The following is a 21,445-nucleotide window of genomic DNA, read 5'->3' on the forward strand; positions in this document are numbered from 1 at the left end:
TTTCTGTTTATATTTCTCTACCTCTCGACCCTTTCCATGTAAGTACATTGCATTGTTTAAATTTCTAAAGAAAGCTCTAACTTTTTTATACCCATTTTTATTTCCATCCTTGAATGATTATATTTTATTTTATTTTTGAACGATTTTTTATTTCATTTTTGAACGATTTTTTCGCAACAGTGAACGAATAATTTCTGAATAAAATGTATACTTGTTCTATAAATCAATCCAAAAGGTGGTAACGGAATAATACAACCTATGGATTCAAATTAAACTTATTGGTCCTCGCTCTTATGCAGGTGGTAAATAAAGCATTTAAGTAAAATAGTTTATGTATTTTGGGAAAAGGGGAAAGAGAGAAGTTAAATAGACTAGAATGATACCGTAATGGGGGTGTTGTGAATGATCAAGAATGGCTTTTGACTTCTTCAAAAACCAAACAAATGGAATAGTTAAACTGAGTTTTAAAGAGTTAAATTTTTTTGCTGTTTAACATAATTCATTTTTTAGACTTTAACTTCTTGCTACTACTTCCAGATGCAGTGGCTGTATTTTTTCTCTTCTTTGTGCTTTCTTTGATATACTTGATGTTTTGGATGTCCAATTCAGGATCGTCAGCTTTGTCTAGCTCCTCCTCCTCTACATAAGCGGAATCATCCTCTGCAACCACTGTGCTCTCAATATCTTCTTTAGGTCCCGAAGCTACCTTTTTAATTGGATTTCCACTCAATTGGAATAAAATAGGGTGGTTTTTAGAATTGTACCTAGTAAAATATTTAATATATGCTTTTCATAATACGGCTTGAGACCGACTTACTGTCTGGTAAATGCTGTTTTGACCTTGGTTGGCAGCGATGCGAAAGGTGCCTTTTCTTTTGGTGCTAAGAATGTCAACTCGCTAAGTATATCCAAATTTTCGCGATCAAGGTAATAGTGGTCCATATAATCCATGGTTTCGTCAAGATTTTCCTGTAAAAATTTATAAGCACGTAAATTGGTATCTATTAAAATCAATTCATTTTACCTTTAAAAGTTCTCCAAAAATACGTGAATTTAATGTGGGGATGTAGTTTTGTCGAATCTCATATTTATCTCCAGATGCTCTTAATCTCATACGTGTTTGAATATCAGCTAAGGCTCTAGCATACTTTCCTGCCTTCGAGTTTTGGCCAAGCCATCTAATCATATGTACTTAGTAACAATTATGGGAATATGCAGAAAAATATGATAGCTTACGAAGGGAACATAATACGTGAAGTGATTGCACCGCGCATGAAAGATGCGGGTCGCACGCAGGAGAACATCGAATGGACAGGCATAAGAGAGTATTGTTGAACGGAACTATACCCAAAAAAAGTCAGCATCCTCAAATGAAAACTGTTGTTGACCCTTACCCGTGAATCAAACTATCAACTACGTCACCATCAGCCATGGCATCTGCTGCTTTTGCAATCAAATCCATTTCGTTGCATGCTTCTTCAATAGGATTCCCTGATCTTGCACGAGCTCTTTCTGGTTTACACTTCAGATAGTTTTCCTATTTTGTATAATTAGATATGGTATTATAACGTTGCTTCTTATACCGCTTTACAAAGATAATTAAGTGAGCAAGGCTGTAATCATGAAAATAGATGTTGGCTTTCTCGTTTAAAGTTTTGGATCTCCAAGCGTCTGCACTCAGAAGTTCACCTGGAATTTCAAACAAACCAAGAACAGAAGATTTTTGATTTGTTTTTCCACTGTAAATGAGTTTGTTTTTAGCTGATTTTATCAATGATTCATATATATTAGCATGCTTACACTTTTTTAGCTTGATCAAAGTCCATAGCATCTTGGTTTAATCGATATGTAGAAAGAATATTGATAATCTGGCGAATATCATTATGAGTTGCTTGAACTAATTCGTCTACAGCGTTAGGTGTGATTTTGAGTTTTTCTCTAATTCATGGACAAAAAGTTAGTTCGCTTTACTATAAACTTATTCTATAATTACCTATAGGCGATTGAAAGAATTCTTGAACGAATTTGTGCAGCGGGGGTTCTTCTGTATTTTGCCTCATAACAAACTTTCAAAAGGGGAGCAACTTTGGGTGATCTTGAATCATTACAGATGCAAATGACGGGAATTTTACTCTTTCTGATCAATGATGCCAATTCAGCAGCACCGCCACGATCACCACCAGACATACCATCTACCTCATCCATAATCAAGACGACTTTTTTACCTTGCAATATCTTGGGTTGAATTGCCTTCGCACTTTCAGTTTTTGGTTGGAAATATTCGGTCATCGTACGGTTATCGATCATTTCAGAAATGCTCGCTTCTAATACTTTCTTGCTGCGTACATCACTTGCATTAAATTCCAGAGGTTCGTATCCGTTGTTTCTGGCAACAACACCGGCGGTGGTTGTTTTACCAATACCAGGTGGACCGCTTAAAAGAATAGAGCGCCAGTTAGTCATGTCGTCCCCTTCGCCTTCAAATCCTTTGGAGTAATTTGTTTGCCAATTGGCAAGCCATTCGTCAATTTTCTTTACAGTTTCTTTGTTTCCCAAAATTTCTTTGACACTTGTAGGTTTATATTTCTCGGTCCATGTTTGAGTAGCCGGGCCATCTTTTAAACTGTAACAAAATCCGTAAGATTTTTATCTTCATTTTTCCCTTACATTGAACACTTACGGGATATTGTTGACAGTATCACTTTCCTTTCCTTTAGCAGGTTTGGGTGGTGGTGCATATTCTACCTTTTGAGGTGCAGATGATTCCACAAGATTGTAAAACGCGTCCTCGTCAAGAATACCAGTACCCAAAGATTTAGCCTTTGCTGTCTTGGACTCGCCAGCGTCTCTTCCTAATAGCAAATAATTCGTCTTTCCACTAACTGCTGATGTTACTTTGCCACCATATCGCATGACGATCGTTTTGGTCTGGTCCCTGGTCAAAGTTTCGTACTGTCCAGAAATGACGAAAATTTTATCGGCCAGACAGTTACTAGCTCCAACAGGTTCAGGTCGACTACCTAGAGCTTTCGGTCCCTCTTTGTTTTTCATCATGGCAAAATAATTGTTCTTCTTTTTTGGTGTTTCCTCCTGTTCGTCTTTTGTTTCTTTTTTAATGGCTGTTGTGGATTTTTTATCAGTAGCCGCGACATACGAATCTGCTCTTTTTAATTTTTTATTGGCAGGTATCGTTTCTTCTTCGTATTCATCCTCGTCGTCATTGTAATCTTCATCGTCACTTATTACAATTGGTTTTCTTTTTCTGGGTGCCAACTCCTTCTCCTCCGTCACTCTTTTTATGGGCGCCTTGCTTTTTTTGGCGGCAGCTGTCTCTTTTTTGGCGGCAACTGTCTCTTTTTTGGCAGCAACTGTTTCTTTTTTAGTGGGAGCCTTCTCTTTTTTATCGATTATTTTATCCTTCTTAGCAGGAACTGTCTCCTTCTTAACAGCAGCCTCTGGTTGGGTTTCTGCAGACTTCTTGGAGCCAAAAAATGATTTGGGGTCAACCCTACATGCTTTCGGTTAATAGAAGCGCCAACATAAAAGTATAAGCTTACTTTTTTTCAGAACTGCCAAAAAATTTCGACTTTGTCACTGGTTCTTGGCTACGTTAAAAAAGTTGTTAAGTTCGTGTTGGTAACTGAGACTTTTTTATTTATTTTATTTTACAAATCTTCTTCTTCCTTAGCTACATTAAATGATTAAGATAAATATTTAAAGGGATTACGTCTAGTTTAATTACCTGTAGCTTTTGCTTTACGGGTTGTAGTTTTCTTTTCTGGTTCAGCCTATTAAAACATAAGTATAACGCTTAAGTTGTATGTTTTTTGGAAATACCTTTTTAATGGGTTTACTACTGCCTCCACCCTTTGTTTGAAAATACTTCTCGATACCCATGTTAGATTAGTACAGAAAAACACGATAAAAAAAGTGAAAGACAGAAGCAATATTTCCCTTTCGCGTTAAAAAAAATAATTATTTGGACTGCTTTGTAAGTTCTGTCTGAGCGTTCTAACCAATTAGATCATGATAACGTGATAAACACGTGATATATTACGTAATATAGATTATTATTTTTACAGAATATTATATTTTTTACATTCCAAAATACATATAAGCGGGTATAGCTCAGCTGGGAGAGCGTCAGACTGAAGATCTGAAGGTCAGGTGTTCGATCCACTTTAGCCGCATTCTTTTTATTTTTATTCAAAATGAATACGGGTAATTGTTTAAGCTTGCTAGATGTGCTTATGTAAAGTTAAGTATAGGTAATGAAAGATGATCTTTATTGAATTATAGTTTTGTGAAATGGTTATATCTAAATTGAAGTTGTGCAGAGCTTGGTGTAAAATTATATCTGATAGTTTCAACAAAAAAAAAAATGTATCATAAACGATCTTTTTTTTTAATATGTATATTACTTCTTGATTTCATAATAATTTAGTGTATGTTTCATCAGCAACAAAGTTGACAATACCCCCTATCTTTGAAGGTTTAGCATGTTATTTTTTTACCGAGAAAAAAAAAGATAATCGATGTAAAGCTTTATAAAGTTGTAAAAACAATTTGCTTAAGAATGTTCTTATGCAAATACTTTTATAACGACTCTTATTATAAGGTAGCAGCTTTAAACAATGTAATGTGAACAAAATAACATGACACAAGATAAGTGAATAACTATCAAATTCAACTAGGTGTATCATTTAGTAAATGTATGATTAAGAAGTTTTTCTGCACTGCAGCTAAAAATCAGTACTTGCTTGTTATTTATCAATGAATTAACTAACTTAGTAGCTTAACCTTTCAAAAAATTGGTACTGGACCCAAAAAAAAAAAAAAAAAAAAAAAAAAAAACAGGGAACGGCGAGACACGATCGTGTTTGTCTATGTTGAAATATTCTTGTACAGATTAATAAACTTGATTAATACGCAAAAAATCGATTACTCAGGTGTACGACAATAATCCAATCAGCATGCATACTTCTAAGTAATCTCGAGTTAAATAACATGATCAAAAAATAAAAAATAAAAAAGCCCCAATTCGATAATAATAAAGGGGATCGTATTGAAAAAACCAATATACATTAGACTATTATAATTACGGCGTCCCGTAAAAAGTTTTATATATACATTATCGATAGTAAATACATATGCAATTTCGATGATCTACTGTCAAATGACTGCGTGAAACCAAGAGTTATTATTAATTTAAGGGATCTCGAATGCCTACAGAGTGAGCAGAATAACAATTACCTTTTCCGAATGCGTATAAAACACCTTACAAAAAAAGTAGCACTGGCCAAATAATAAAGCTTTATCAAAAAAACCACGAATGGTAGTCAGTTTGCTATGAAATCAAGAACCATAAATCCCGAGGCTATTGTAAATTAATAATCGGCACCATCAGAAACAGTATACATAGAAAAAAACTATTAAAAGCACTCAACAGTCAGAGAATTATTAGTTGATAAGCATAACACGCTTGTTAGTAAAAAACAAAGAAACTTCTGCATAATCGCATTTGAATTATTAGAATATCTCTTTGTCAATTGGCAATTGTTTTGAAAATTTACCAGAAAAAAAAAGTTCAAACAATCCTTGAAACCTATCAAGTTTTCGTTTTGACATATAAATGCGGTTCCTGAATTCAGTATAAATATGTACGCTCATTAATAATGTAAGGGTCCTAATACACTTTAAATTATTTTTTTAAAAAAAAACCCTAAATCGTTAAGTTGTGCTTTCAAAATATTGTGTATTTTAGAGTTTAAAGATGCTTTATTGAAATTTTGTAATCAGGATAATTTCAAGGAGGTATGATAGAAGGCTGATACATATATTATCGGCTAGAATATCCCAGTTTTTCCTAGCGGTATTGACTAAAATAAGATTGCATCCTTTAAATTCTTCACGGCAATTCATTACGTTTAAAAGCTAAGGATAAAGTTGGGATAACACTCAAAATAGTGCACGTTTTCTCGAGAATGATCAAATTCCACATTGTTTCTTGATTTATGGACAAGGTTTTTAAAAAAAGATAGAACCCATTTTCACAAAGTGGCATTCCAAAACAATTTTCATTATGGTTTGAAGTCAGGGTCAAACTTAAATAGGAAAATAAAGGAGTTGACTATTAATATTAATATCTGTTTAAATAGACCCAGAGATATAACGAGACTTCATTATATTTTTTTAAAAATTATTTTCCTCTTTTCTTTCCCTTATCGCTTTCAAATTCTTATTTGCATATATTAATGAAACCCAATAGTAATCGTATCTACTATCTGCTGGGATGCATAGTTTTTATACTCATACTAGGATTATCAACAATGTCCAGAAAATCAAGTATCGGATCAACATATAAAAACTTATATCAAACAGCAACAATAAATGATGGATTATTTACTGTTTCTGTATGTTTGTAATTCATACCCAACGAAGTAATAATTAATAACTTTAATTGCATCTGTAGAATCAATGCTCAGAAATCGGATTACAACATGATCAATGTGAATTTGTAAAATCTAATTGTCATGGATTTAATGCGTTATATCTCGAACTTTATTATTGCTCTAATTTATGGAAACCAATCTCAATCGCCATTCTTGTAAATATAAATTTTCCCCTTTTATCTTATTTATATGTACATACACGTACCTTCAAAACTACTCCTATCATACCCCAACCCTTATAGAATCTCCCCTTCTAACTGCACCCAAATTTGTAAAATTATTGATGTGAGATTGCTAACATTCTTTTGTCTGCTCTATTTATAGTTGTCATGTTTGTTAATGCTGTTTGGCGCTATAAGCGTTGTGGCATCTGATTTTTTTTGTAAGTAGTGATATATTACTCAATTATAGAGTATTAAAAAATGGAACAGGCCCAAATTTGCAAACGATTTCAGCAAAGCTACAACTATCTGAAAGCATGGTAAAAATATAAATATGATATTTACAAATCCTGGACTTAATAAATATATTAATATAGGCAGGTGTAACCGTTCTAGCATTAGGTAATGGCAGTCCCGATTTATTTAGTACATTTAGGTAGTACATAAACATAGCCATAACTATTATGCAAATATTAAATCATTTTGTTAACTTAGTGCTATGGACACTGGGGCAGGCTCATTAGCTATAGGGGAGCTTATAGGTGCTGCATTTTTTATTGTTGCTGTTGTGGCGGGATGCATGGGAATTATAAAACCATTTCAATCACAAAGAGTTACTTTTATGCGAGATGCATCTTTTTTGACTGGTGCAATTATGATCATCACATGGATTGTTTATCACCAGGGTATATACTGGTATCACAGCGTGTTATTAATAGCATACTATCTATGTTATGTATCCGTTGTTGTATTCGGCGCATACAGTAAGAACATTGGTAATGACATCAACGATTATAGCCAAAAACCCGAGCAGATATCACCCAAAAGCGATATCGATGAGACCACACACTTATTATATCAAGGAGGTTGGTACATTAATCTATATAACTATTTTATATTAACTGCATATTATTACATGAAGGAAACCAGCCGCTCAAACTAACCATACCATCGAGAGGATTTTCTGTCCAATCAAACTTGTCAGATTATAGTCGAAATAATCATTTGGGACATATAATTAACCCAATGTCACCCAATTCATCTCGTCCATCTTTCCATTTTGACGCTATATCTAGATCTACAAGTGTCAACGGTTCTATATCTTCTAAAACATATCGACGTCCAATGACTCCAAGAATTGGTATTAGAACATCGGTTTTCGGTGCAATTGAAGTAAGGGCTAATTTTCTTTTGCATAAAGTCTCATATGTTATACATCATTACGAGGCTTTTAAACTCAACCAAAAATGTCATTCTGATTTTTATTATTAGTTCCAAGAACAAGTCAATAGTATTCGTAGAGCGAATAGTTCACTTTCGATGTTACCGAATAATTCCAGATATCGGCAAAATTCAATGCCTCATCCTATGTGGCAAAATACACAGGGACAGCATCTACATAATCAACAGCCATTCCACCAACCAAGCAGCTATGATAACAGTATAGGAGTAGGAAGACAACGAGCGTCCACAATGACTGATCAGTTATTGACTTTGTCTCAGCCTTCATCTTCTATTATTATATCTCCAGCAGCATTATCTGATACTCAAGATTACTTTACATACCTTTCAGCACAAAATCAAACCCACTCGATAAATATTCAAACTTCGTCACCACCACCACCATTATTAGCACCTGAAATCCGAATTCCTGAGATTAGATTAGCGCCACCAAATAATGATAATATCATCCCATCACCTGAATACATGGATCGCCAAGGAACTTATTTTTGGTATTCACCAACAAGCCCTGCTATAGGCAGATCAAGGGGCCGCAGTACCTCTGCACACAGTTTAGCGCCTCCAAGCATCTTATCCGAAGCTGATGATTCATCGTTTTTTTCTGCTAGACAAAGCTTTGAGATCAGTCCATCCAACTCCTTTGATCATCAAAATCAATTGATGTCTGCAATTATGGGTATTCCTAAACTTCAAGATAATGTTACTGTATCAAATGATACTCAGCTTAATATACCCATTAATGAGGGAGTTATATCATCATTACTATATCCCAATGTTTCATCTCGTCATTATCGTGAAAATTCCGACTACTCCTATAATTCTAAGCATTACATCGGTGCATCTTCACCCTATACTTCGGTATACATTATAGACTCAATAGCTCAAGTCCTGCTACCAACACTCCAAGGCTGGAGTCAGAAATCATTTTTTTCCAAAATAAGTGCACTTGCAGCAGCACCAATTGTCATGATTTTTACACTAACTTTGCCTGTAGCTGAAGTTGACCAGGTGAAGGTCGATGACATTGAGGTGATAGAAGATTGCAGCGATATAGATACCACAGTGATTCGCAACAATGTGACAATAGAACAACAAAATTATTTGTCTGTCCCCACAGGAGTTTCAGATAGTGAGCTATTACTAGCAGAAGGAAAGGTGCTAATTGACGACGTTGATACAAAGCAAGGTTGGAATAAGCATCTCTTGATGATCCAGTCTGTGATTGGTTCTGCATTTATATTCGGCGTACTCGCAGGTAGTTCACATGAAAAATACACCCACATTTCACGAATTCTAACTTTATTTAATAGCGAATGATGTGATACCAATGACCGTAGTTGTAATAGGAGTATTGTTGGGAATTGCTTTAGCAATTTTTGTCCTTAAAACTACTAAGACAGATGAACCACCTACATGGTATTGGACAATGTCGTTTGTCGGATTCTTTGTAGCATTAAACTGGATATTTTTGTTAGCAAATGAAGTAGTTGGATTACTTCAGGTAATACTTACTAGAATTTGTTTCTATTTTTGTGTTGATCATTATATTTTTTTTTCAGGCACTTGGCGAGATCTTCTCTATTAGTGATGCCATCATGGGCCTAACAGTGTTTGCATTGGTAAACAGTAGAATTGATATAAAGCAATATTTATTAACTTTATTTTTTTAGGGTAATAGCGTAGGCGACTTTGTAGCCAACACTGCTATTGCAAAGGTAAGGTATATGTGTCACATATGTAGAAAGATGGCTAACGTAATAAATGATAGATGGGATTTCCAACTATGGCTATATCTGCATGTTATGCAGGACCTTTACTAAGTATGATATGAATTAAATATGAATATGAGGGAATGATATTAAGCTCTTATTGTAGATATGGTTCTTGGAGTAGGAGTGTCATCCCTTTACCAATTCTGGAAAACAGGTAACGCTTACCAGCTCGATATCGCACCTACCATCATCGTATCATCTGTTGGTCTACTGTCAGTGTTATTAAGTACGCTCCTTGTTGTAAATATGAATGGATACTGCGTGACTAAGAATCTTGGAATATGGATGATTGGTGTCTATTTGACATGTTGTACGATCAATTTCTTATTGGAATTCAAAATCATTTTTTGAATAAACGTTTTAAAAACCAGCACTTTTTTTTGTGACTTGTGGAGAGATTGATTCATCCCCCTTTATTTCCTGACCCTTTCTTTTTTTTTCTTTTGTTTTTCTAAACGAACCTGTATTGGAAAATATAGCTTTATTTGAATCTCTCCATGGATTCAAAATGGTAATACGAACTTGAGTTAAATTTTTACATTATAGTAATCAGGGAATATAGGTCTTCAATTTCAACTGGAAAGGGTCCTCGCAATTATAAATGTATATTTGACCCAGAACTAGATACTCAAGGTTTAAGAAAAAGCAACACACCTATTTATGAATATGAAGGTGAAAATGTAAATACTTGTTTTATCAGTTTGTTCCATTTGTTTCTGCTCTAATTAGTTCTTCTTTTGTTCTAGACATCTACAGTCATCACACCACGGGATCCTCGTCAAAATCCCACACACTACGAACGAAACTTTACAAAAGGTCGTTTTCTATATAAAAAACAGTTCAATTTGGTCGAATACAAAGTACGTATGATAAACGCGTTTATTTATTCAGCTTGTTTAACTGTCGAATTAGTTTGATGAAAACTCGGTAGGACCAAAACCTTTAACTAAAGTATTGGTTTCTCGTTTATCACCCCTTATGACGGAAGCACAAATTATGACATTTTTTTCAGTCTATGGTGAAGTTTCAATGGTAGAAATCGAACGTTGTCCAATTACGGGTGCTTCTTTAGGCATTGCACATGTATCATTTTCAATTGAGTCCACAGACATAGGGCATGCAGCTGCGTGTCTTGCAGTTGAAAAAGGAAATGGACGTAAAATGGGTGCTGCCGAATGTGTCAAAGTTTGCTTTGATCCTAAAGGAGAAAAGCTAAGGATGGCCATAGAAGATTCCAATAGACCATCGGCATCATTAAGTTTAGATAGTCCCACCAAAACAACTGGTCGCAATTTAATTACTCCCACCGCACCATCGCATAGAAGACCAGATAGTTATTCTTACAGAAGTCACCACGAAGATGGAGAAGTAATGGACGAAAGATCAAATTGGGATAGATATGACTCAAGAAGCTATCCACGCTCATCAAGAGACAATTACAGATATCGAAGCTACCACGACGATGATTATAATAACGGAAGATACAGGGAGGAAAGACCACCAAGACCATCATATCATGGGAGCGGGCCTCCCCCAGGTTATTCGTCATCCAGATATCCATCTCCTAGACCGATAGATTCATCAGAAAGATCTTCTCGCTGGGGTAATAACAGAAGTCCTAGTATGAGTTCGCCTGACTCAAGATATAGAAGTAGAAGCAGAAGCCGTAGTCAAAGCATCAACAGAGATAATTATTATATGTCAGAAAGACCATCAAACAGTAGATGGGAGAATGAGTCGGATTGGGGAAGAGGTTATAACACAAGCAGACGAAGGGCAGATTATTGGGATGATCGAAAACCGTCTCCACCATCACGCCCTATATTAGTGATATCAAGAAAATGTTTGCCATTTGTTAGAGGCGTATTAGAGGATTTAAAGAAAATGTTCTACTACTACAAATTTATTGATGTATGCAATTCAAAAGGCATAATTAGATAAATATTGGTACTAAATTTTCAAGCTATTCCTTCTTTATTTTAGATTTATCATGACGAAGAGGATTGGTTAATCGTGTTTGATTCACTTTCGATAGCAAAAAGAGCTTTAGCCGCCACATCGGATCAGATATTAATGGGCTATAAATTGTTAATCACGCTTCGACATCCTTCCACAGAACACGAGTCTCAGCATAAATTGATCGAATCGCATACAGAAACCCAAAGTACCACAGCCACTGATAAAATTATAAAGTCTGATGTTAATAATATAACCATCGAAAGCAATGAATCTATTACAACTAATACAACTAATACAACATCTAATACAAACTTAATAAATGGTACAGCTATCACTTCTGAGCCGAAAACTCCAGCCACAACACAACAAATACTATCTGATCAACTGGCAGACATCTTTCTAAAAGATTTAAAAAATCGTATTGCAGGCCCAGCTATCCACGACTTTTACAAATCAGCCCGACTAAAGCGATCAGAAAAAGAAATGTCTGCTGTGAATACACCCGAAGATTTTAGTAACGATGACAATACGATGGAGGTTGATGTGAAAAAGGCACAAGAAAAGATGATTGAATCGATTTTACCTTCACTTGGTAAACTTCCAAGGTTTAAAAGGAAGCAAAAGCCTCCAGTCGGTGAACGTGGGTATGAATCATTTTTATTCAACTCATCATCAGAAGCTGATCAATCAACGCCAGTCAACAAGCCAAAAGAGGATAGAGCTGAAACACCAGTGTCCGCTACATCATCCAGCTCAGAGGAAGGCGAGTATCACTCAGGTCCAGAATCAGTAAGCGATGTAGAAAAGGTTACGCCTGCTCGAGGTCGAAAGCCTGGAATGAAGAAACAAGTAGAAAATAGACCTCGACGTCTCAGAGATTACCTCAGCGAAGAAGAAAGCTCTGTGGATGAACATGATGCCTTTTTAAAGCAATTACATCGACAAGAAGAAGAGGATAACGACCAAAGTGATTCGGAAGATGATTTTGTTGAAAACGATTCATTTGAAGATTTAAACATAAGGAAACGTAAGCGTCCATCAAAGAAGAACACAACAACAAAAATTAAGAAGCAGAAGAAGGCATTGATGCAACTTCATAGCGATGACGACACAAGTGAATATGATTCTCAACAATACCAACCATCTAAATTGAAGATGAAACAAAAGGGAAAGCAAACTAAAAAAAAAAAACCAATCGCACCTATCTTACCTGACAGAATTTACGAAGTTATTGAAGAGGATTTATCAAAGGACGTAAGTTCTGGATTTGAAGAAGAAGACGAAGAAGACGAGGAAGAGAATGAAATGCCAATGATGAGAGAGACAATAGATCAAGCAGAGTTAGAAAGGTCTCTATTAGCGCCAGACGAGTCTGACAGTGAGGAATTGGCTGAACCAACAAATGACGATGATGAGCCACCAGAATGGAATCCATTCAACAGTATAAATGATGCCGAGGATTATTGCTTTTTAAGGTCTGCACTATTGGAAAGGGAGGAAAACAAGGAGCAAGGTAAGAAAGATAATAATTTGAAATGAAAACTGTTACTTATTAATTAAAAAAGGCCCTGTGACAAATGTAATTAAGGGTGGATCTGCCCGAGTTCGAGGTGTATATACTATTCCTGATCATTTAAAGGCAACATATCTACCTAGAAATAAGGCTGTTATCGAATTACCAGCGGATGCAGGCAGAATATCATCACGTGCCACTCGTGTCAATAATCGTCGATTAGTAGTGGGAATGGAGATGCAGAAAAAGACAATCGATTCTGATATTTTAAAATTCAATCAGCTACAAAGCAGGAAGAAACAATTACGATTCGCAAAGTCACCTATCCATGACTGGGGCTTGTACGCAGAGGAGCATATCGATGTCAATGACATGGTCATTGAGTACGTCGGAGAAATGATTCGACAGCAGGTGGCCGAAGAAAGAGAAAAACAATATGAGCGCTGTGGTATTGGAAGTAGTTATTTGTTCCGTGTTGATGACGATACTGTTATTGATGCTACAAAGAGCGGGAATGTTGCTCGTTTCATTAATCATTGCTGTGCAGTAAGTTTAATATATAGTATGTTGAATTTAAGTCTAATTATTCCGCCTTTTCTTTTTTACAGCCTAATTGCAGTGCTAAAATTATTACAGTCGATAAGCACAAAAAGATTGTTATTTATGCAAATCGAGACATTGAACCTGGAGAAGAAATCACATATGATTACAAATTTCCAATCGAGGCTGACAAGATACCCTGCTTGTGTGGTAGTAAATTCTGCAAGGGAACGTAAGTTGAAACAACTAGTATTATAACAATCTAATACTCACCATATTTTGACTTAGGCTTAACTAAGAGCATCCTTGCACTTTCACTCTACACATCTTCTTGAATGGTAATTAATTTCGCAGGCGCAAATAATAATTATCATTTTCGTCATTGAAACTGTAAAAAAAAATAACTAGATGCACAAAAATGGAGTTTGTTAAATTTGCTTATTTCCTTTTTTGTGTTACTGCCATGGTTTGGAAAATAATTGTAAATAAAGGGAAATCCCATTATCCAAGTATTCGCACAATAAATTCAGACACAATGAATGGTTTTAAAAGCTATATATTTTTTTTTACGAAGGCGTATAGAGAGTAAGGGAAGACATGATTGACATTTTGGTAAATGACGACAGAAAATCATATGTATATAAAAATAAAGGAGGGCTATTATTTGATTGGATGCATGAGTCTTGCACATCCAAGATCATTGCGAAACCATTATGACTGCAAATAAATAATTGTTGAAACAGGGTATAGGAGATGTGATTTGCTAGTGCTATTGTTAATCTCCTCAGTGTTCTTGCTTGTCAAGGTTGCCGGATGTTGTGGCTGCATGACAGTACCGCGTTAAAGAATATCTTCCAAATCTCAAAAGCATTACTCAATGTAATTAATCTCCCAGGGTGCTCCAAATATTTTCGTAAAAGAGACTAAGTCTATCATTTCTTCATATCACCTTACGAAAATAGGATTTAGATACATTCAAGTGAAATAAAAAATGATTTTCTATAATGCTTAAACTAAAGTGTGTAAACTGTGACAGTCGTGTGCATACAACCATTAAAAGTTACACATATGTCCGCTCCTTATCATTTAAGTGGTGTCAATTTGTTTTAGTTCCTTTCTTACACTTTTAACATGGCTTCAACTCATCCTTATAATCAGATTGTCTTGTTTGGAGTAAGTGCACTTTCACATAAAATATAATGAAACTAACATGGAACAATCTTCTACTACAGGATTCAATTACTCAGGTAAATTAAAAATATCCATAATCTTTCAAATTATGTAATACTTGCAACAGTTTAGTTTCGATCCTCAACTGGCTGGTTTTGGTGCCCTTTTGGCTAATGTAGGTAATCTTTTGAGTTTGCCAGAATGGTTCTAACAATACCCTGTAGATCTACGTCAGAAAGCTAGATATCCTCAATCGCGGATTCTCTGGTTACAATACAGATTGGGCATTGCCTATTTTAAAACAATTGCTACCTTCAGTGAAAGAACAACAGGAACAAGCAAATTCCATTCCTTTGATGACGATATTTTTTGGAGCCAATGATGCAGCACTTCCCTTTTCCCCTCAGCACGTACCTTTAGAACGTTATAAGTCAAACACTAAAGCTATGATTGATCTTGTAAAGAACCCCAAATCGCCTTTCTACAACCCCAAAATGAGAATTATTTTGATATCTCCTCCTCCTATCAACGAAGCTCAGTGGGAAAAGCGATGCAATGAACAAGGCGATAAGTTAAACCGTACAAACAAAGCTGCACGTGCTTACGCTGATTGTATTATGGAAATCGGAAGAGAAACAAATACGCCTACTGCTGACATATGGACTGAAATTATGGATAAAGTGGAACATCATGATAGACAGCTATCAGACTTCTTGCTCGATGGACTTCATTTGAACAGCAATGGGTATCGGGTAACGAGTGAGATTAATATTGTTTTCGCGCATTTGTGTTAATACATCTTGTAGGAGTTATACAATCTTCTTTTGAAAATCATTTCTGACAAATATCCAGAAATTCATCCCGATGCCGTAGGTTATGAACTGCCATATTGGAAAGACCTGTTAAACTTCGAAAATCCTGCTGAGCAACTTCAGTTTCCCTTATTAGGAAAGAGACCGGCGGGAATTTAAATTTTCGACACATGCTTTAACATGTCATTTAAAACCAAATATTTGTTGCCATTAGCTTATATTTTAGTTATGAAATAAACTAGCTGAAAAGCAAAACACTATAAATATAAAATTGCGGAGAAAATTTAAACATTTACCTATTTAGCAGGATATATTATGCCACCACAGCCTCGTGTACAAGTAATTAGCCGTACATGGGTAAAACCCTCTGTACCAACGCCAAACAATAAAAGCCGTACATCACTTTCGGACTGGGATATTGTTATGTTCAAATCATATACGCCATTACTATTATTTTACACAAATAGCGATCAAAAACCCGACTTCATGAATACAGCCGCTTTAACAAGCTCATTATCGAATGTGCTCCAAGATTTCTATCCTTTAGCAGGTCGTTTAATAGACATTGGAAATGGCAGGGATGAAATAGATAACTGCGACGATGGAGTTCTTTTTCAGGTAAAGTGATCATAAGTTTCGATTTTCTTAAGCTGATGGAATCATTGAATATGTATTCTTTTAGGAAGCCGAGTATCAAGGTGAATTAGAGAAGTTTAAAGAGAATGGTTATCTTCCAAATCAAATGGATTATCATCGTTTATTTCCAATTCATTTTTATTGCAATTCACAAGACCCGTTATTTGCAGTACAAGTAACTCGATTTTTAGACGGCGGTGTTGCACTTGGCATAATGATCCTGCACAAGATTGCAGATATGTACTCGACGTGTTTTTTTTTGGATGCCTGGGCTAAAAATACAAGAGGATTGGATTACGCGAAAGCTCTATACAGAAAAGACCTTATAGCATGCCCAATAAATGTAGCAGTAACGGATGAAGCACTTGCTCATTATCGGGAAGAGCACAGGATAACTAGAGAAGATATATCTCACGTTGTACGCATGGACCCAAACCAAAAAAAATATGCTCGAACATCACCTAATGGGCCTATGCCGTTAAAAAGTATTATATTAGAGTTTTATTCGGACAACCTTCATCAATGTAAAAAAGATGCTCATACACCCGAGATGATTGCAAACAAAAACTGGGTGTCTACAAAAGATGCCCTCTTTGCAATGTTAGTAAGATCTATTGCACGTAGTCGACACGTTGATCCAGATACTCAAATAAAAATGATATGGTCTGTAAACGGTCGGTCAAAAATGAAGTATAACAAGGATATGGAATACTACTTCGGAAATTGGATGATGTAAGTGGGATTACAGCATAAGTCCATACATAAAAAAGTCAACATACTGACTCTCATTTAAAGCTCCCGTACAGTATCTACTACAAAAGCCGAGATCAAAGAAACCAAGTTGACAAATACAGCAGTTACATTTCGGCAAAAGATGGGTAGTCTGAAATTAGAATTATTTCACGGTCTAAGTAAATTATATACAATTCATGAGGATATGACCGTCAATTATCTCACATATCAGCCAAACTCAAGTATACAATCTACTGCAAGTGATGTGTCTATGTTGCCTTTTTGGAGAATTGATTTTGGGTTTGGTCGTCCTGATCGTACCAGGGGTTATATTACATTTGGTGGCAATGGCTGTTTGATTATTTTTGGCAGAAGCGATGAAACTAAAGGACCGATGTACGATGTTCAATTACAAATGGATGCTGACTCTATGCACCGATTTATCAAGGATCCTGATGTCCAAAAATACTCTACACATATACTCTATTAATAAACATGACCAGTTACTCTAGCAAATGCATATAAAACTTCGATACATCTATTATTTTTGAGTGCGTGTAATAAAAAAAAAGGGATAAAAGGGTAATGATTGTTTAAATTACTTGGGAATTAAAATTGAAATAACTTATAAAAACCTTCCTATTAAAATGAAGGGAACCTAGATTCAAACGATGGATCTACTTCTGGTGCCTTGGCTAAGGCAGCATCATACGCCAACTGGGAAATGAATTCCTTAACATCCTTGGCAACATTTTGTCCATGCTCAAAGCGACCACGCTCTTCGATCTTCTTTTGATCTTGGTCTTGCTTTCTGATATCTAGTCCAATCATACTAATTTCTAAATGAATAGTCTTTACTGCTTCTTCTATTTCCTTTAAACTGTCAGCAATGGAATCGGTATACATTTTGAATTCTTCCCGCTCTTCTTCAATCTTTTCTTTTTCCGCTTTAAGATTTATACTACCAGGCGAAGATTTCCCGGTAATTTTACCCATACGAGCGGCAACCATAGCTTTAGCTTTAGCACGAATACGGTCACTCTCTGTCACCTCACCATTAGGACCGGTACCGATTATATTCAAGGGTACATCAGTACCTGCAGAAGAGCCGGCCGAAGCAGCCTTTTTCTCCAGGGATTGAAGTTTGTTTTGCAGCAAATCATTTTCGGTTTCATCTACTTGATTTAACAAACCCTTTACCGTATCGTCAAGCATATATATGATTTCTGTCTCCAAAGCCTTTTCTTGTTCCGCCAAACTTGATAGCTCGGCAGTTTTTTCGATATATGTATTCCAGGCATCATAACCTTGTTCGCTTCCTGTCTTAGAAATTTCTATCTGTAATTCCTTAACTCTATCTTTTAAATCATCTATGTCTCTTTTTTCCAAAGCTGATAATTCGTTGTATGGTTTAGCGACTCTCTGAACAGAATCTTCTTCCAACTTTTTAATGTACTTTTTTTTCTCCTCGATTTCTTTCCTTAAATCAAAAATCCGAGTAGCTTTTCCACGGTATCCATAACTAGAAGTGACAGTAAGAGATGATGCCGACGAAGAGCTGCTAAGGTCCCTATTACGAGTTCTATCTGGACCCATACGACGAGCGCTTGATACATATCCCACCTCTGCATCATTTTCCGTATCTTTCTTGGCAACTGCGCGGGACGGACTTACTGATCTCGATCTATACTGAGATATGGGAGGTGATAGTGTTTCCGAAGGGGAGGAGCTGAAATTGGCGAGATGTCTCTTTTTTGCAATATCTTCCAAAATCGTCTTTTTCAATTGGCTCACACTTTCATGCAAATCACGAGTAGAAGGTGGGATAAGTTCGGCAGGCAGTGTCTCAGGTACATTATAACCATTTAGCTTGCGATAAATAAGATGCATCGCAACCGAAAATTCATCCACATTTAATTTGCCTTGATTGTTGGGATCGGATAAGTTCCTAAATTAGATGTTAGCAACACGCGGTTCAAGTATTATGAGAGCCATATATTACCAAATTTGCATAAGAATGTTTTGTGGTAAGCCAGACTGAGAAAAAATCTCTTTGGCTTTATCTCCAGACAATGTACCCTTTTTTTCAGTATCCCAAGCCTTGAAAATCTTTGAATACTGTTTCTTTTCTTCACTTGTGACAGCCCAGGGAATTTTTACGTTTTTTGATAAACTTTCAAAACCAGCAGGCGCATTGTAGTTTGCACTATGTGGCATCATTCTGTTAGCAAAATTCATGGTGTTTCCCAACATGCCGGTAGGCATAGTAACTTGTGGACCTCCAGTACTCATCATTGGTGATACACCTGTCATCATTGGTGCTTGGGGATTAGTATATATACCAGTAGGCTGTGTTGGAATATTCAATTGAGGATTAGAGTAGGATGGTATACCAGTTTGCTGTTGAGCTAAAGGTACTACAGATTGTTGTTGTTGCGGCTGGCCTCGGACAGCAGCTACTGCATGTTGTATTTCATTTCGGACTTCGTCAGGTAAAGAAGCTGGAATATCACTGCCTGTCATTTTCATAGAAGTTAAATACATTGCTACAGCGAATTCCGGAAAAGTAAGTTGTGGTTGTTGGGTAACGTTGGACAAATCCCTGAGACGCAAAATAAGATATTTAGTTTTAAAAGTTTATTAACCGAAGACAAAATGTACCAAATACGAGCAAGATTATCATCACCAATGTTTGATCTAGAAAGCACTTCCCTAGCAGCAGTGGCTACGATGGAAGTATTTCGAATTAAGCTACTATTTTTAAAGCCAAGAAAAATTAAACTTACCGCTCAAGATGTTGTCTCCTCGTGATGCTTGAGAAAAAACCATCTCATACTTGTTTTGATCAGCTTGAGAGAGAAAACTTAAACGGATTCCTGCATTACTTTTGTTTAATAGCTGTAAACGCAATGGAAACTTAATTTACCCTTCGATGGTCCGGCCATATTATAACGGGATGCTCTTTGAAATTGGTAAAAAGTGTTAAGGAAAAAGGCCAAGTTTAAAAGCACAGCACTTATCCTTTGAAAATGGCGGATATTCAAAAACCTATTGGTGGTGTTTTTATTCCACTTTGATGTCATGTCTCACTGGGTGCGTCTCTTGCTTATCCGAATTCGAGTTGGTTTTTTTAGAGCAGGTTATCCTTGGGTTTTAGACAGAAAGGCTTCTAAAGCACCAGAATTTACTGATCATGTAATTGATAACGTTACCCCCATATTTTGTGCAAGCTGATGTATATGAATGACAGTAAGTGTAAAAACCTTAAAAATATAGTCAACATCCCTATAGTTTTTCTATAAGGTATTATACTTAGTGAAAATGTTTCACAGTAATAGTCTACAAAGTAGAAACCAATGCCTTTGTAAATGTTATATTTGGAAGGTACATATATTGCCTAAGAAAGTAGTGGAAATGAAAGTAGCAAAACTGACGTCTTTTTGAAGATTTGGCCATAAAAACGAGCATAATTTGTAGATTGGATTTGAAGACGTATGTGAAACTTCCAGTAGTGCCAATTCAATAAATAGTCAAATACAACCACCTAACATTAAATGCCTGACGGCATTTGCTTCAAAAGGATCTACAAGACTGCAATCAGCCAATAGCGTCGCTTAGCTTGGTCTAAATAAATAAGATTCTTAAATATCAGATTTGCACTTTCTTTCTTTGAACTATAAAAATGGAAGGACATGAAAGCCACACAATGCCAGGACACCATATGGGTTTGACTCCAGGTCATGACATGGGTGAACACGAAATGCCTGGTCACACCATGCCAGCCATGTGCGCCATGAATGTAAATATATAGTTTTTATCATGATCAAGTAAATAACCAATTTAAATAGATGCTTTTCAACTGGCAAATAAAAGACGTTTGTGTAGTTTTTGAATGGTGGCATATTAATACCACAACCGACCTGCTGATATCTTGTATCGTAGTATTTTGTATCGCTGCTGGATATGAGTACCTTCGTGTATGGTCAAGTTATTTTGATGATCAGTGGTCACAGGCGGAAAAGAAAAAGTTATCAGATCAACGATCGCTAGTGGGAGATCAAGAGGAATTTGAGACTACAGATGGATCTAATTTTCTTAGAAAAGAGAATGTTATAAGGTAAATACTAGTATGTATGGAGCGGTATGTATACTAAATTCAACTTTTTAGAGGATCGTGCAAACAAGGGGCATTAAGATCCTTAATATATGCAGCCTTAGTTGCCATCAGTTTTTGGTTGATGCTTGTATTTATGACGTATAATGGGTATTTAATGATCGCGACAGTAGCTGGTGCAGGTTTCGGCCACTTTATATTTGGGCAAGGCAAACTAAAAGCTAGTCGTGACATTCAATGTCACTAAAGCTCGTATCCTGAACATTTAACTCCTGCATATATAATGTGGGAATGGTTACAGTTTTACACTTGATATTTAACCGATATTACTACTTTTGAGAA

At 35.9% G+C, this 21,445-nt stretch overlaps 8 protein-coding genes and 1 non-coding gene across 9 annotated transcripts; 6 read left to right on the forward strand and 3 right to left on the reverse strand.

The window, feature by feature from the left end:
- Positions 1-499: 499 nt before the first annotated feature.
- EV154DRAFT_427248 (replication factor RFC1 C terminal domain-containing protein) lies at positions 500-3,051 on the reverse strand (the record flags this gene model as incomplete). Its single annotated transcript, XM_051596348.1, has 9 exons — positions 500-764; positions 818-969; positions 1,025-1,178; positions 1,237-1,341; positions 1,395-1,537; positions 1,592-1,739; positions 1,801-1,938; positions 1,994-2,623; positions 2,681-3,051. The coding sequence occupies 9 exons, from the start codon at positions 3,049-3,051 to the stop codon at positions 500-502; spliced, it is 2,106 nt and encodes a 701-aa protein (XP_051453924.1).
- A 1,066-nt stretch (positions 3,052-4,117) lies between these two features.
- EV154DRAFT_t99 lies at positions 4,118-4,190 on the forward strand. Its single transcript has one exon. It is a non-coding gene; the product is annotated as a tRNA-Phe (tRNA).
- A 3,548-nt stretch (positions 4,191-7,738) lies between these two features.
- On the forward strand, positions 7,739-9,978 carry EV154DRAFT_470282 (Sodium/calcium exchanger protein-domain-containing protein; the record flags this gene model as incomplete). The annotated part of the gene is made up of 9 exons (XM_051597848.1): positions 7,739-7,786; positions 7,886-8,062; positions 8,600-8,932; positions 8,990-9,110; positions 9,166-9,356; positions 9,415-9,474; positions 9,526-9,570; positions 9,624-9,675; positions 9,731-9,978. 9 exons carry the CDS (start codon positions 7,739-7,741, stop codon positions 9,976-9,978), a joined length of 1,275 nt encoding a protein of 424 aa, XP_051453925.1.
- Positions 9,979-10,046: 68 nt separating this feature from the next.
- EV154DRAFT_520736 (uncharacterized protein) lies at positions 10,047-14,170 on the forward strand. Its single transcript, XM_051602843.1, has 8 exons — positions 10,047-10,138; positions 10,190-10,307; positions 10,374-10,487; positions 10,540-11,538; positions 11,611-13,099; positions 13,152-13,645; positions 13,708-13,871; positions 13,928-14,170. The coding sequence occupies exons 1-8, from the start codon at positions 10,125-10,127 to the stop codon at positions 13,935-13,937; spliced, it is 3,402 nt and encodes a 1,133-aa protein (XP_051453926.1). The 5' UTR covers positions 10,047-10,124; the 3' UTR covers positions 13,938-14,170.
- Positions 14,171-14,716: 546 nt separating this feature from the next.
- EV154DRAFT_520739 (SGNH hydrolase-type esterase domain-containing protein) lies at positions 14,717-15,892 on the forward strand. The gene is made up of 4 exons (XM_051602844.1): positions 14,717-14,812; positions 14,872-14,886; positions 14,937-14,984; positions 15,034-15,892. Exons 1-4 carry the CDS (start codon positions 14,771-14,773, stop codon positions 15,601-15,603), a joined length of 675 nt encoding a protein of 224 aa, XP_051453927.1. The 5' UTR covers positions 14,717-14,770; the 3' UTR covers positions 15,604-15,892.
- Positions 15,893-15,936: 44 nt separating this feature from the next.
- Positions 15,937-17,479, forward strand: EV154DRAFT_605528 (transferase; the record flags this gene model as incomplete). The annotated part of the gene is made up of 3 exons (XM_051607477.1): positions 15,937-16,239; positions 16,304-16,989; positions 17,053-17,479. The coding sequence occupies 3 exons, from the start codon at positions 15,937-15,939 to the stop codon at positions 17,477-17,479; spliced, it is 1,416 nt and encodes a 471-aa protein (XP_051453928.1).
- A 152-nt stretch (positions 17,480-17,631) lies between these two features.
- EV154DRAFT_539691 (uncharacterized protein) lies at positions 17,632-19,512 on the reverse strand (the record flags this gene model as incomplete). Its single annotated transcript, XM_051604364.1, has 2 exons — positions 17,632-18,937; positions 18,992-19,512. The coding sequence occupies 2 exons, from the start codon at positions 19,510-19,512 to the stop codon at positions 17,632-17,634; spliced, it is 1,827 nt and encodes a 608-aa protein (XP_051453929.1).
- A 464-nt stretch (positions 19,513-19,976) lies between these two features.
- Positions 19,977-20,564, reverse strand: EV154DRAFT_520744 (uncharacterized protein). Its single transcript, XM_051602845.1, has 2 exons — positions 20,436-20,564; positions 19,977-20,373 (listed from the first exon to the last, which is right to left on the reverse strand). Exons 1-2 carry the CDS (start codon positions 20,455-20,457, stop codon positions 20,198-20,200), a joined length of 198 nt encoding a protein of 65 aa, XP_051453930.1. The 5' UTR covers positions 20,458-20,564; the 3' UTR covers positions 19,977-20,197.
- A 200-nt stretch (positions 20,565-20,764) lies between these two features.
- Positions 20,765-21,350, forward strand: EV154DRAFT_539692 (Ctr copper transporter; the record flags this gene model as incomplete). The annotated part of the gene is made up of 3 exons (XM_051604365.1): positions 20,765-20,788; positions 20,838-21,106; positions 21,158-21,350. 3 exons carry the CDS (start codon positions 20,765-20,767, stop codon positions 21,348-21,350), a joined length of 486 nt encoding a protein of 161 aa, XP_051453931.1.
- Positions 21,351-21,445: the final 95 nt, after the last annotated feature.

This window comes from Mucor mucedo, assembly GCF_025094135.1.
Source record: "Mucor mucedo strain NRRL 3635 chromosome Unknown EV154scaffold_104, whole genome shotgun sequence".
In the NCBI taxonomy this organism is placed as follows: domain Eukaryota; kingdom Fungi; phylum Mucoromycota; class Mucoromycetes; order Mucorales; family Mucoraceae; genus Mucor; species Mucor mucedo.